We start from the raw sequence: 15,013 nt of genomic DNA, 5'->3' as shown, positions 1-15,013 counted from the left end.
GCAGTCTCGGCACCTGCGCACTGCGCGCCTCTTACTCCCAGGCGGAGCCGTTGCGCGCCGAGTCATCGATCACAAGCTGCCCAGCGGCCTGGCCGGGCAGCTGCCCGCCCGAGGGGTGGGCTCTAGGGGGCGCCCTCAAGAGAGGGGCGGGGCGCTCAGGTTCCAGAGACCGGCCGGCAGGGGCCGTGGTAGGTCCTTGACGCCGCTCGGAAGTCCTCAATAACCCCCGCGGCTCCCGTAGTCGCCGCTCGGGGCCCGTCGCCCCGCGGTCGTCGCCGTCGCCGCCTCCGGGTCCGGGCCCCAGGGCCCTCCCGCTGCCACCATGAAGCTGCGGGTGCGGCTACAGAAGCGGACGTGGCCGCTCGAGATGCCAGACGCGGAGCCGACGCTGGGCCAGCTGCGCGCGCACCTGAGCCAGGCCCTGCTCCCCACTTGGGGCTTCAGGTAGGCGGCCGCGCGCCGCGGGCCCGGGAGCAGTGCGCGGGAGCGCGCCCCCGCCGCGGGCGGTCACGTGAGGTCGGCCCCCCGCGGGGCGTCGCGGGTCGGGCGTGCCCGGGACTGCGACGGGCGCAGGTCGGGCGCGGCGCGGGCGCTGGGGCTGCAGCTCCCGGGCTCCCGGGTCGCGGAGGACATGGCCCGGCGTCCGGGGACCCCCTTCCCTTGCAGGGTGAGCCATCGCTTCCGTTTCCGCCTCGGAGGAAACCGGGGACGGGGCGGGGCGCAGGGGTTCGGCTGGGAGCAGACCTTTCCAGGCTCTGTGGGATTCAGGTTCACCATCACCAGCTATCGCAGTGTCCCAGGGAGAAAGTCAGGAAAGTTCTAGAAGTTAGAAACCGGCCCTCCATCCGAGGCCACCTGTGAGCGGGCCGCTGCTGGGGCCGCCGGACTGTGGAGGCTGCGCTGAGTGTGCGGGGTCCCGGCCCGCGGGGAGCCCTTTGACTTCCCCGCCGCAGAGTTTTACACAGTACGGGGTGTCGGCGTGGGTCAGATCCTTTTTATTTTTCTGGCGAGCTGGAAAACTAAGATAAACGTTGGCCACGGGATGACCCTGGAGGGCTTACAGTTTGGGGGCAGTGAGGTTGACAAGCGACGGACCAGATTCCGCTATTAATTTATGGGACTGCCAACGAGACTGCTTTGTTTCCAGAGAGTATTTTCTGGGGACAGTAATCTGGGGGTAGAGGGACAGACAGAGGGCGGACCTCTTCACATACTGAGGTAGCGAATTTGGAATTTGAGGGTACTGAGAACAGAAAAAGGCGGTCTCTGGGGCTTTTTGGGTGAATTCGTCAAAAGAAAATCTGTTAATTAAGTGGACCGTTTTTATGAGACTTTTATCTACTTTGACTTTATTTTTAGAGAATAGAGTAAAATGAGGTCATATTATGAACTTCTCACCTTTCATTTTTCAGGTAAAGACACGATATTAAAAGTAAGCCTGTTTGTCTCCAAATTAAAGATGAGATACTGACATAACTGTTAAGCGCTGTATTAAGTGACATTAAGTGCCTCTTGTTATTTTTGATGTTAAACCTAAGCGTTTTGTATGCTGATGCCATTACCCTACCATAAATCTTCAAAAACAACTTTTTAAAAAAAGATTTTTTTCGTATATCTGTATTTATATTTTATTGATATTATTTTTTAAATTAGGGGCAGTCTTGAAAGGACTTTACAAGAGCCCAGGTCAGTTTCTAATTTGAGTTTTTTTTTTTTTTTTTTAAAGATTTTATTCGGGGCGCCTGGGTGGCTCAGTGGGTTAAGCCGCTGCCTTCGGCTCAGGTCATGATCTCAGAGTCCTGGGATCGAGTCCCGCATCGGGCTCTCTGCTCAGCGGAGAGCCTGCTTCCCTCTCTCTCTCTCTCTGGCTGCCTCTCTGTCTACTTGTGATTTCTGTCAAATTAATAAATAAAATCTTTAAAAAAAAAAAAAGATTTTATTTATTTATTTGACAGACCTAGATCACAAGTAGGCAGAGCGGCAGGGGTAGGGGGAAGTAGACTCCCCACTGAGCAGAGAGCCCCATCCCGTGACCCTGAGATCATGACCTGAGCTGAAGGCAGAGGCTTTAACCCACTGAGCCACCCAGGTGCCCCTGAGTTTGTTTTTATAGTTGAGTTGGTTAACTGGAAGAAATGTAAGCTTCAGCTTCTGAAAGTAAATTCATTCTTCTGAAGTACCTGCACTTGATAAAAATGGGCCTTTTTAAAATTTAAAATGTTATTTTTAAAGTATCTTCGCTGAGAAGTGCATCTGGGATTGACATAAAATATTTTTAAAAGGCCTGATATTTCTAAAATGGCATTTTCTTCTTTTTTTTAATTTAAAGAATTTATTTATGTATTTGACAGACAGAGATCACAAGTAGGCAGAAAGGCGGTGGCGGTGGCACGGGTGGGGGGGCAGGCTCCCCTCTGAGCAGAGAGCCCAATGCTATGGGGGGGGGGTCAATCCCGGGACCCTGAATCATGACCTGAGCTGAAGTCAGAGACTTAACCCACTGAGCCACCCAAGTGCCCCTAAAATGGCATTTTCTGATAAATTAATTTTTTTTTTTTAGTTTCAGAAAACCAGTTTTAATGCCTCTGCAGAAAAGGTGTATGTTACTTTATTTTTAAAATTTTATTTATTTATTTAAAGATTGAATTTATTTATTTGACAGAGAGAGATAGCAAGAGAGGGAATACAAGCAGGGGGAGTGGGAGTAAGCAGGCTTCCCACCAAGCAGGGAGCCCAATGTAGGACTCCGTCCTAGGACCCTGGGATCATGACCTGAGCTGAAGGCAGACGCCTAATGACTGAGCCACCCAGGCGACCTTGTATGTTACTTTAGAAGTAGTTTTTCCCTTTTTCTAAATGGGGACAGTAGGCCAACACTTTTATTCATCATATAATCCTTGAGCTTTTCTACAGATAGATGTTTGAATGAATATTTTGTTAGGTACTGTTAATAAAACAAACCTTTTGCTATGACAGATGATCCATAAACACATAGTACATTTGAGGTATTTTTCTCTTTATCTGTTGGGATGGTGTTTTTTGGTGCATCTGGCAGATTTTCAATGTTTTTCAAAGGGTTTGAAAACCCTTGATAACAGAAGCATAGCAACTTATTTCCTAATAAGCAAAACTTTGGCAGTTTCTCCAACAAAGACACTGTAATTGGTAAGAAAAAAATGTCTTAACATGTGAAAGAAAACAAATGAATTACTTTGAGCATTTTTGAAAATGCAGCATTGCAGGAATCCTGTTTATTCATGATTTTCAGTAGACTTCATCCTTGGTTGACCTCTCAAAAAGTTAATGTTAAGTCAGCATTGTTGAGTGTAAACGCCTTATAAAATGTGCTCTGGTTTGTTAGTTACTCTTCACCACTATGTGATGAAATGATGGTTATTCTCTCAGATCAGAGGAGCTATGATATGGAAGGGAGAGTTCGTTGCTTCGGGCTGATTTGAGCTCTTACCTTGTTTAGTGGTCGGTTTTTGGATTTGTGCTATTTTCATTATAAAAGGCATTATCCATGGGGTACCTGGGTGGCTCAGTGGGTTAAGCCTCTGCCTTCAGCTCAGGTCATGATCTCAGGGTCCTGGATTGAGCCCCGCATTGGGCTCTCTGCTTAGCGGGGAGCCTGCTTCCCCCCCAACCCCCGCCTGCCTCTCTGCCTACTTGTGATCTCTGTCAGTCAAATAAATAAATAAAATCTTTAAAAAAAAAAAAAAAAGACCTCATACGTAACTGGTCATCAGTAAGAAAGGTGATCATATATTTAACAGTGGTAGGGGAGAATTTATACTCGGTCCTCTACATACTCATCTTCTTGTGATTGTGAATATTCATCTAGGACATGGGTCTAGTATTTTGGAACAGACATAAGCTGACTGTTCTGTTGAGACAATGACTGGGGAGCCCTGATTTCACCTTCATCACCTTCCCAACTCATGTTTGTTGGTTGCATTTATTCCACAAATACTTTTGTTTGCCAAGTGCTGGAGAGAAATAGTTTTGAAATAGACAAGATGACTGACCTTATGAAACTTAAATTGTAGTGGGGGTGGAGAAGAGATGATAAATATGGAATTTTCAAATAGTGATGTAGTAATAAAAATAAAACATGGCAGTGGAATAGAGTGATGGAGGCTAGGCAGAAGGCATCTCGGAAGAGGTGGCACGGGAATTGAGACCCAGATGATGAGAGTCAGTCCCCGGAAGATCTGGAAGAGCAAATGCAGAGGCCCAGAGGCTGCAGTGAGGTTGATCTGTTTTGAGGAAGGGATAGAAAGCTTGCATTGAGGGAGAACAGCGATTGAGGGGATGAGGTAGATGAGGTGGGAGAAAGGGGGAGGGTTCAAATGGTGGGTGTCGGAGGCCATGTTAGAGGTTCTGTTCCGAGTTCGAATAGAAGCCATTGGAGGATTTTCAGCAGAGCAATGATGTGACGTAGTTTGTATTTTAAAAAGACTATATTTCATTGACTGAATTTTAAGTTAAGATCTTATCAATCTTAAGATGCATACTGTTCTATGTAACACTAGAGGAAAAGTTGCCGGCAATTATCCTTTGATGTGCCGTCAATTTTAAGAAGCATCCCTGTTTCAGAGATACCAGAATTAGAAAGGATGTGAAGTGTGTACCTTAGAATTGGTGGGAACATGGGGTAATGATAGAGGATTACTATATCCTGCTCCCTGGGCTGGAATTGTAGCCATTAGAAATCTGTAACCTAGGCATCTGGTGATAAGAACAAGTTAATTCGGATAGTTTTTACAGAACTTTGGCTTCCTTTTTATTTTTGTTTTGATTTCATCACTTCACTCTTCCAAGATCATACGTGTACCTTATATATGTTCTAAGTGTGTTATTGAGGGTAATGGTAGCAGGTCATGGTAGGTAGCTCTTACTATCCTTATCCATCTTTCTTGGCAGTTCCGATACCCGGTTTGCAATCACATTGAACAACAAGGATGCCCTCACTGGAGATGAAGAGACCTTGGCTTCATATGGGATTGTTTCTGGGGACTTGATATGTTTGATTCTTGAAGATGCCATTCCAGCACCTAACTTACCTTCATCCACAGATTCAGAGCATTCCTCACTGCAGAATAATGACCAACCCTCTTTGGCCGCCAGCTCCTATCAGTCCAGTGCACAGGATGAACAGCCCAGTGCTTCAGTCCAAGGACAGGCAGCCCAGACTGGCGTCTGGAGTGATGACAGTACGGTAGGTAGTAATACCAAGATGAGAAATGGGGTAGTTGAGAAAGCACACTGAATACCTCAGTTGAATTCTGTGTCCATTAGAATAATTATGATTAGTAGACCGTAGATAACATTCTTGTAGAAAATCTTAAACTGCTGAATGCCTGGACCAGTATTTGACTGGGATTCTGAAGAACCCAGATTTTACATATTTGTTTTGTTCAGACATTTACTGCTCCAGCCAAATTGTCCCTTGGTTCCTGTTGTTGCCTCCAGGCTTGCTGTTCCGAGCGGAGCTTCTCTAGTCTGCTCTGCTCACTAAGGCTGTACAGAGTCCGCTTACTTCCAGAGTACTTGCAGGACGCTTACACCTGGATTCTGAGTGTATCTCACACTCTGTGCTGACATGAATTTGCAAATAAGAATGTTGTCTTCTTCCCAAACCAGCTGCCCTTTCTGTTGGTGGCATTACTGTCTTCCTGAGCTTGAGACCCTGCAGTGATCTTTTGACTCCTTCCATAAGCCCTGTCCGTTCCTCTCTCCATTCCAGGCTTCTAGTGTCTGTCCTACAGTCTGCTTTCTGGGTTCATCTTTTTCCTGCACATTTTTGATTATGTTGTTCCCTTGCTCTCTAGTAACTCTGTGTCATTAATACACCTGTGCTTACAATTTTTGAACTGAAAAAGACCCAACTGTCTCTAGTTTAATTCTTGTCATATTACAGAGAGGGAAAATATTGTCTCTCTTCCTAGTTTTTAAGGCTTTTTAGGGCTGCTTTCTGTTCTTCCCGCCAGTAGCTATCATCTCCAGTCAGACCAGACTCCTTATCATGTCTCCTATACCAGCTGGCACATTCACACGTTCCTGTGTGCGTGTGCGCACACACCTTACCTGCTGCTTCATGCCTTTGCTCTTGCTGTTTGCCGAGCCTGGAATGCACCACCTTCCCTCCCTCTCCTGTCTGTGCCCGTCTTCCAAGGCCCCGCCAGCCACAGTCCGTGATCGTCTTTAATTTCTTAGTATTGATTATCTTTACTGCCTTGTAAACACCTCATTATTTATTATCCTGTCTTTTGATTTCTTGTATGGCACAAATGATCACATATATCACTTAATTTTTTAATTCTACATATATGCCATCATGTTCACAGTTTTTTGTGTGTATACATGTTACTTCAGCTTAGTCGCCCCCCCCCACCCCCAGGCCTTAAACATTTGTGAGTGTTAAGTATGCATTGTGCTTGTCATATGTAGACAGATATTAAGAAATGCTTTTTAAAAGATCGGTAAAATATAAAAATCATCTATGTCGAGGTTTTTTTGTTTGTTAGTTTTTGAGAGAGTGCACTTGAGCAGAGGGATGGGGAAAAGGGCAGAGGGAGAGAGAATCTTGAGCAGGTGCCACACCTAGTGAGGAGGTTGACTCGGGGCTTGATCTCACGACCCTGAGATCATGGCCTGAGCCAAGATCAAGAGTCGGATGCTTACCAGACTCAGGTGCCCCAGAGATTTTTTAATAATAGTATTGAAAGAGATTAAGTAGTTTAAAAAAGGCTTTGTAAAGCTCAAAGTATTTTTATGATTTTTTTAGAAATTATCTCTCTGTTTATGTTTCATGGAGGTTATTTAGGGAGTAATTAATAGATTATTTAGCCACATATTTAAATTGTGTTTTTGAATCTTCTTTGTTGATAAACTCAGATTCTGGTAGAAGGGTCCATTCCTTTTACTTGTGTACTTGTAAAATACCCAGCAAGAACGTTTCATGGTGTATCTGACACTTACTTTACTAGTTTCCTTTTGGAAAATTTTGACAAATTAGTATTGCTTCAGGTTAATTTCAGTTCTAAAAGCACGTTGTTTCGTATTCTAAGACTTGTACAGGGTGACTGTAGAGTCTTAGGTGGAAGGTGAGCTTGAAATCTCCTGTACGTATGCTGTAAGTGCTTGCAGCAGCATGCTCTCACTCACTGTAGAAGTCTTAGTAAGGGAAACAGCTGGGTACAACAGGAAGCAATGGGAAGATTTTACTCTTGTAATTAAGTGTGAATTAATTTTCTTATTTTGTATATTTGGGAATTCTAGTGCCTGTTGAATCTTTGATGGAAAATGGGGATAACCGGGTATTGACCCTAATGTTAGCCCTAAGCTGACTTTTAATTACTTGTCCCTATAATTTGTAAATGACATGACAAGTGATCATGACAAATAGAGAGGTGGTGCTGAGCATTTTTCCCATTTCTGCAATGCATGAAGAGTGTGATAAGTATTCACAATCATATCAGAATGACACAGAATGTCAGTGGTTCTCATGGAGTGGGAGGAAGGTTGCATAAGCTCACCGGGGATTCTGATATCTTTCTCCACAGCGTTATAAGTTTAGGGTAACTTTTAATATTTTTTTCACATGTATTGTATTACTTACTGTTAGTAAGTAGTAAATAGCTAAAAGTTGGATAGATCAGTAAGAAGTGAAGAGCTTACTTCATATTTTAGGTGTTAAATGGTTTTAATAAGTAGTTCTATTCAGAAATGTGATGGCGCCTCCTTTTTAGGTAGTGTGAATTGTCACTGGCCTCTAGGTTTTAACAAATGAATTTGGATCTTTCCCAGAAGTTAGTAAGGGCTAGGTCCTCAGGGATTTTGGAAGAACAGCCTCTTGCTCCCTTATATATTTCTACCCTTTCATCTGTCCTACATAATTTTTAATTTCCTCTGTCCCTTCTTTCATGCAAATACGAACTTAAAGAGAAGAACCATGTGCTTTGCATCAAGAGTTGAGGACATGTGTAGGAAACAAACCTGATCAAAATTAATATAGGTCACATAGTCTTCCTGAAGCAGCATATTGTGTCTGAAAGCCTGAACTGCGAGTCTGGAGATTTTGTTTCAGTTCAGGTTTTTATTAGCTGTTAACCTTAATTATGTTATTTAATCTGAATCACAATGAAAACATGTATAAAAGGGCAACATCATCTGACTTGCCTGTTTTATAGAATTTTTGTATGGTGCGAATGAGAAGACCCTGAGGACAAAGCAATCAGTAGGAGATTGTAAGATAACAGTCCTTAACACTGGCTCAGCAAGCGTTTGTCGAGCACCTACTAAGTGCCAGGCATGGTCCTGGGATTACAAAAGTAGCTGACGTGGAGTCTGTTCCTCTCTGAGCTGCGGTCCCGGTGGGACGTAGATGCGTAATCAGGAGGGTGCAGTGCAGTGCCACTGGGTGCAGTAGTCAAGGCCTCTGCCAGGCAGGGGGGCAGTCGCTGCTGCCTGTTTGGCACCGGGGAGGAGCGCCGGTGTGGGGAGGGAGGGTCTGGCAGGGAGTGGGCTTGACAGAGTCCGGGACCGATGAAGTGATGAAGGGCCTTGTATGCTAAGGAGGTTTAGCAGTTTGGACTTCATTTTCTAGGCCTGTGTTTCTCAGCATTTTGTCTACGAAACACTTCTTTCCCGCGATTGTGAGTAGGTGTTACAGAGCATTGGGGAAGAAGGGTGGTGTTTCTTGGCTAAGTGTCATACACGTTATTACTGGAATTGTCAGTGCTCTGTAATGCCACAGTGGATTGTGTGAATGTGGAGGGTGAGGGTCGGGGGCTGTAGCTTCCAGTAGCATTTTCCAAACCTCATTGATCATGGAACTCATTTTCTGAGGACATCTAGGGTTACGTTCCAAGGCACAATTTAGGGAATGCTGCTGCCTGCATTGGGGGACCGCTGGGAAGTTTTAAGCTTGGACATGGGCCACAGTTGGATTGTTAATCATCAGAAACTCTGGCAGCCGTGGGTGAAATGTCTTAGTAGAGAGTGGAATCGCGGATACTTGGATACAACGGATACAGCCGTTGTCGGAGCCGGGCGGTGAATGGGTCTGAAGTAGCATTGGGGAGCTATAGGGGCAGAGTTCGGGGTTAGTTGGGAGGTAGATTCAGTGGAACTTGGAAGACCGAGCACATGGAGTTGAGGACAGTGGAGCGAGAAGGCCGGGATGGTGTCCAGGTTTGGGGCACACTGACCGGAACTCGCGGGGGTGAGCGGCTCAGGCTGGGGGAGTAGATGGCCGCTCGTTTATTTAGGAGAGCTCGCTTAAAACATGTCCCGTTTCTGAAACGAAAGTGCTGTGGCTTTGAGCACAAATCTGAGTTCGCTTTAGGGTACAAAGTAAACTGCAGAAATAAAAACCTGCTTAATGAATTCATGCTTTTTGTTTTCTTTTTCAGTCGGGGCCCGGTCAGACTTTGGAAGCTGGGTCGGTTCAAGATGTTGTGGACATGGAAGAGGGCACAGGTGTCTTTCCCTCGGAACCCATGCTCTGCAGCGAGTCGGTGGAAGGGCAGGTGCCACATTCGTTAGAGATCCTGCATCAGTCAGCGGACTGTTCTAATGCCAACGATGCCTTGATAGTATCGGTGCATCTGCTCATGTTGGAGTCAGGTTACATACCTCAGGTAAGGCGACAGGCAGAAATCAAACCTGTTAGGGCTTCAGTTTCCCATTGGGAGTGGGGTGTATTGATAAACATCACTAGGGTATTGTGGTTTTCTAGATTTCTGTATTAAAGACAGAAGATTATGTCTGGTGATATGTAATAAACTATGGCCAAGAATGTGGGATGGGTATGTCTAGATGGTTGACTCGCTGGGTTTTTATGTTAATGGCTCTGAATTGCCAGTAATCCAGTAAGATTCAGTTAGGAAGAGGGACATTGCTTGCTTGCTTGCTTCCTTCATTCTCCATTTGGTAAGTATGTGCCTGTGACAGTGCAGTGCTTTGTCCCCACTGTCAGGTTGCTCCCAGTCCAGGGAAGAGAGACAGTTTATAGTCCATCCTACTGTATTGGTGACATCCTAGGAGAGATGTCTAAGTATGTGGGATGCCAGGGAGTCACAGAGGAGAACAGTTAGAGCTTCTCCAGCCTTGGTGTGCCTAAGAATACTTAGGGATCTTACTAATGCAGATTTTGATTTATTTACTTTGTTTTTAAATTTTATTTGAGAGAGATAGAGAGCGTGAGCAGAGAGAGGGAGGAGCAGGCTCTCCACTGAGCCAGGAGCCCGATGTGAGGCTCGATCAGGACCTGGGGATCATGACCTAAGCTGAAGGCAGATGCTTAACCGACTGAGCCCCCCAAGCGCCCCTGCAGATTTGGAATTAATAAGTCTAGGGTGAAGCCAGAGACCCTGCATCCATGTTATGAGTGACAGAGATGTAGAGCAGTCCAGTGACTGTTGTGCCATGTCATTGTGTAGCATGCCATGCCTGGGGCCAGGAGTTAGGATGTAAAGATCCTGGGATAAGTGCTTGTCTGCAAGGAGTCTGTAACTTGGGGAGAGAAACAAAAAGAAAATTATGATGTATTATGATAGAAGTGTGTAACGATAGAAATATGAATAGAAGGTTGGGATCAAAGAGAATGGCATGATTTTTTTAAATAAATGGCCTCACAAACAAAATGGTAATTGAGCTATGGGTCTTGAATGGTCTTATATGGCTTTGCTGGGCAAAAAAGTGAGTCTTTGATGAGAGAAATCAATCCCTGTCTCTGATGTTATTATATCTACTCGAAAAACGTTTTGATGGAGGATAATATATTGTAACTTTTTCTATCAAAATTTTATTAATGACAGGGGCGCCTGGGTGGCTCAGTGGGTTAAAGCCTCTGCCTTCGGCTCAGGTCATGTTCCCAGGGTCCTGGGATCGAGCCCCACGTTGGCCTCTCTGCTCAGCAGGGAGCCTGCTTCCTCCTCTCTCTCTCTGCCTGCCTCTCTTCTACTTGCGATCTCTGTCTGTCAAATAAATAAATAAAATCTTAAAAAAAAAATTAAAAAAAAATTTATTAATGACGATAGTCATGATTTGGCAAATTTGATTAAGGGGTCTGTATGGAGTGCGTGTTTCCAGACAAATTAGGGGACTCTTGGATTTTTGGTCTTTTTTTTTTTTTTTTTAAATTATTTTATTTTTTATTTGACAGAGAGAGATCACAAGTAGGCAGAGAGGCAGGCAGAGAGAGGAAGGGAAGTAGGCTCCCTGCTGAGCAGAGAGCCTGATGTGGGGCTTGATCCCAGGACCCTGGGATCATGACCTGAGCCGAAGGGAGAGGCTTTAACCCACTGAGCCACTCAGGTGCCCTGGATTTTTAATCTTTTGAGAGTAACGCTTTTCTTCCTTACTCGTTTCTCTTTGCTTTCACTCCCCAGGGGACCGAGGCTAAAGCCCTGGCCATGCCGGAGCAGTGGAAGTCGGGCGGCGTGTATAAGCTGCGGTACACGCATCCTTTGTGCGAGGGCGGCTTGGCTGCTCTCACGGGTGTGCCTCTGGGAGCCCTGCTTGTCATAAACGGTAACTGGCTGGCCCGCTCACCGCTGTAACTTCACCAGAGCTGACCTATTCTTCTCCAGATGTCTAGCTGCTTCGGTGATTGGCGCTCATGGTCTAGTCGAGGCTTTCCCAGCTCGTGTAGTCCCTAGGCCGCTGATCACACAAGTCGGCAAGGTGCTGGACGACGTGGGTCGCTGTTGTGGCGGCTGGCTTCTGGGCCAGGGCAGGCGCCGGCCGGCTGTCCTCACCTCCTGGTGTTCTTGCTCCGAGGGTGTTGTGATCATCGGAATGAGAGGATCTCTTATGTAAGAGCTCTTTGTGCTGCGGGGGACTTTTTTATGTTTATTTTCTTGACCGAGGTCAGGAAGTGAGCAAAGGGAAGAGGTGAGATTGAGCGGGGGTCGCTTTTTATCCCGTTTGGTGTCTCTGAAGAGTAATGCGTAGACATGCGGCTGAGCACGGCCTGTGTGTGTGTGTGTGTGTGTGTGTGTGTTTGCTCCCTGACCCGAACCACAGGAACGTCACTGAGTAGTTGCTTTTTCTGTTTCTCTTTCCTATGGGCAGTTTCCCAAGGATGGCAGTCCGTTCCATTTTTGTATTTCATTTGAACTCAGATGCCACCCACAAGTCCATACGTCTACAGTGGTCTGTGGAATCGTCCCATAGTCTCAGGTTCCGGAGAGCCAGTGGAGTGACTAGAATCTTTCTTTTCTGCTCTCTTGATTGTTGAGATTTATCCCTTTAGTTAAAAAAGATAGTTTGATGAGATTGGGGTGACGGCATTTTTGATTCTTCAGGACAGCCTGTCTTTTGTGTAGCAAAGACGGTTGCCTCGATGCGCCTTCGCCCCGAGGTCTCAGCGGCCGCTGTTCCGCTGAGGCTGGGGGGAGGCCTAGTGGGGCCCGAGGGAGCACTCAGACCTCCAGCTGCACCACGTTCGCCTGTTGCGTTTATCGAGGTCCCTTGTAGGACTTTGTTTGAAAAATGTTCTGCAAAAATTGATTTTGAAAACCACCGTCCTACCCTGTCTTTATCTTGGAAATGAAAGATTATTTGTGGTCCCCTGTGATGTGATTTATGCTACTTCCCTTTAATCACTAGATTCTTTGAAATGCTCCTTTCAAGGCTCAGATTTCAACAGCTTTAACGGCTCTGGTGGCATTCCACGTTTGTCAGGATGTGGCTGTCTGATGCGGGACTAGCCGTGTCTCCTCAGCGTTCCTCCCAAGAGCCCAAGAGACGTCCAGCTGAGCGTTCTTGCACACGCAGGGGCAACCCTTTCTGCCTCTCCCAGGGGCTCTGCTCCATCAGGTCGTAACTTGCAAGGCTGAAGCTACCCGGTTGTGACCACGAGGTGGTTTCTTCCAAAAGCACTTTAACAACATGCATAATGGCTTCTGTTCACTGGTTTTGGGCTACGTAGCATACAGAGAATGGCTGCGAGGTCTCGCGATGGTGTTTCTTCGTTTCTCTTATATTGTTGTTTTACTGTTCTCGGCACATTGGCTGCTCGCAGACTTGCGTGGCAACCGGCCATTCCAGGCTTCATTCTCTGAAAAGGAGCAGTGTGTCCTTAAGTCTTTCCTTCACCGAGGACCTCCTGCTCAGTGCACATGTGCCTAAGCACAGCCTGGGCTCTTTCATGGAATGAGATAAAGTGCGCCTTTGTGTACACGGCTAAAACTGAACCCTCTGGTGATGTCAAGAATAGTGGTTCTTTGCATCTAGAAAGAGATGATGTTGGGAAAACTAACAGGATTCTTTTAATAAACAAGGGAAGACTCCTTGCCAACGGTTAAATAAAAAAATAATTGGAATTTTTAGTGACTTTATTAGAAATAACGATTTTATTATGTTTAACAGTCTCCTGTTAACCTTGTTGCATATCTTTCAATTACTAATAAGCCTTCAATTACTAAGAACCTTTCAATTACTAATAATCCACTAATATGTAGTGGATTTTTTTTTTTAAAGATTTTATTTATTTATTTGACAGAGTGAGAGAACACAAGCAGGTAGAGCAGCAGAGGGAGAGGGAGAAGCAGGCTCTCCACTGAGCAGGGAGCCTAATGTGGGGCCCAATCCCAGGACCCTGGGACCACGACCTGAGCCAAAGGCAGTCATTTAACCAACTGAGTCACACAGGCGTCCCTACCTAGTGGATTTTATATAAAGGGTGCATACTTCAGTTTTTAAGGGTGTTGTAGAATAATTAATTTGGTGTGGTGGCAGGTTTACACTTTGCTGTGAGGGAAGGAAATAAGCTTAGAGCAGTTTGTTTTCTTTTGTGTCCTTCGTATGCTGGGGCAGGGAGATGCAAGCCCATGCTAAGACGTGAAGGCCATTGGTGAACTGACGAGTTATTTGTCTCCTTTGCTTATTTACAGCCACACTAAAGATCAACAGTGAGCTCAGAAGTGTGAAAAGGTTGCAGCTGCTGCCGGGATCATTTATTCGCGAAGCTGAACCAGGTAGGAAAAGCATGATCGAACTTTGGGGATGAAGCTTTGAGAGGTTCACTTTAGAAGAACTGAAAGGTAATGTCTGAGAGACTGAAAATTCCTGAATGAGATTAAAGCAAATTCCTCGTAGGAAACTCAGGAGGGTTTTACTGTCCTCCTATGGCTTGGAGTGGTGCCGTGGGGTAGTGGCATTGACAGCAGGGTCTTTGAGGGAAGGCTCCCTAGATCTAGGTCTTTGCTTGAAGGCCTAGATACTTACTCTTGTTAGTTCCCTGGAGACTCTATCCCTGAGGTCCATGAACTCCCACAGACCAAAACTGATGAGAGAAGGTGATATCAGGAAGCTTATTTATAATGGTCTCTGAGCACTTATCGTCACGCCAGACCAGTGTTGTTACTGCTTTTTCTCACATTTTAATTTTATTTTATTTTTTTCAGTGTTCATAGATTCATTGTTTATGCACCACACCCAGTGCTCCGTGCAATACCCACCACCAGGCTCATCCATCCCTCCACCCCCTTCCCCTCCAAAACCCTCATTATGTTTCTCAGAGTCCACAGTCTCTCGTGGTTCATCTCTGCCTCTGATTTCCCCCAATTCACTTTTCCTTTCCTTTTCCTAATGTCTTCCATACTATTTGTTATGCTCCACAAGTAAGTGAAACCATATGATAATTGACTGTCTTTGCTTAACTTATTTCACTCAGCATAATCTCCTCCAGTCCCGTCCATGTTGATACAAAAGTTGGGTATTCATCCTTTCTGATGGAGGCATAATACTCCATAGTGTATATGGACCACATCTTCCTTAGCCATTTGTCTGTTGAAGGGCATCTTGGCTTTTCCCACAGTTTGGCGACTGTGGCCATTGCTGCTAAGAACATTGTGGGTACAGATGGCCCTTCTTTTCACTATCATCATTTGGGGTAAATATAGTGAAATTGCAGGGTCATAGGGAAACTCTCTATTTTTAATTTCTTAAGGAATCTCCACACTGTTTTCCAAAGTGGCTGTACCAACTTGCATTCCCA

General features: G+C 45.5%; 1 protein-coding gene across 1 annotated transcript; it reads left to right on the top strand.

Moving 5' to 3' along the window:
* Positions 1–72: 72 nt before the first annotated feature.
* LOC309858603 (F-box only protein 7-like) lies at positions 73–14,038 on the top strand. Its single transcript, XM_082751311.1, has 5 exons — positions 73–444; positions 4,927–5,221; positions 9,420–9,647; positions 11,400–11,541; positions 13,908–14,038. Exons 1-5 carry the CDS (start codon positions 323–325, stop codon positions 14,021–14,023), a joined length of 903 nt encoding a protein of 300 aa, XP_082607437.1. The 5' UTR covers positions 73–322; the 3' UTR covers positions 14,024–14,038.
* Positions 14,039–15,013: the final 975 nt, after the last annotated feature.

This window comes from Mustela nivalis (assembly GCF_964662115.1).
Source record: "Mustela nivalis genome assembly, contig: HAP1_SCAFFOLD_2862, whole genome shotgun sequence".
Lineage (NCBI taxonomy): Eukaryota > Metazoa > Chordata > Mammalia > Carnivora > Mustelidae > Mustela > Mustela nivalis.
This window is presented reverse-complemented; position numbering and strand designations above follow the sequence as displayed.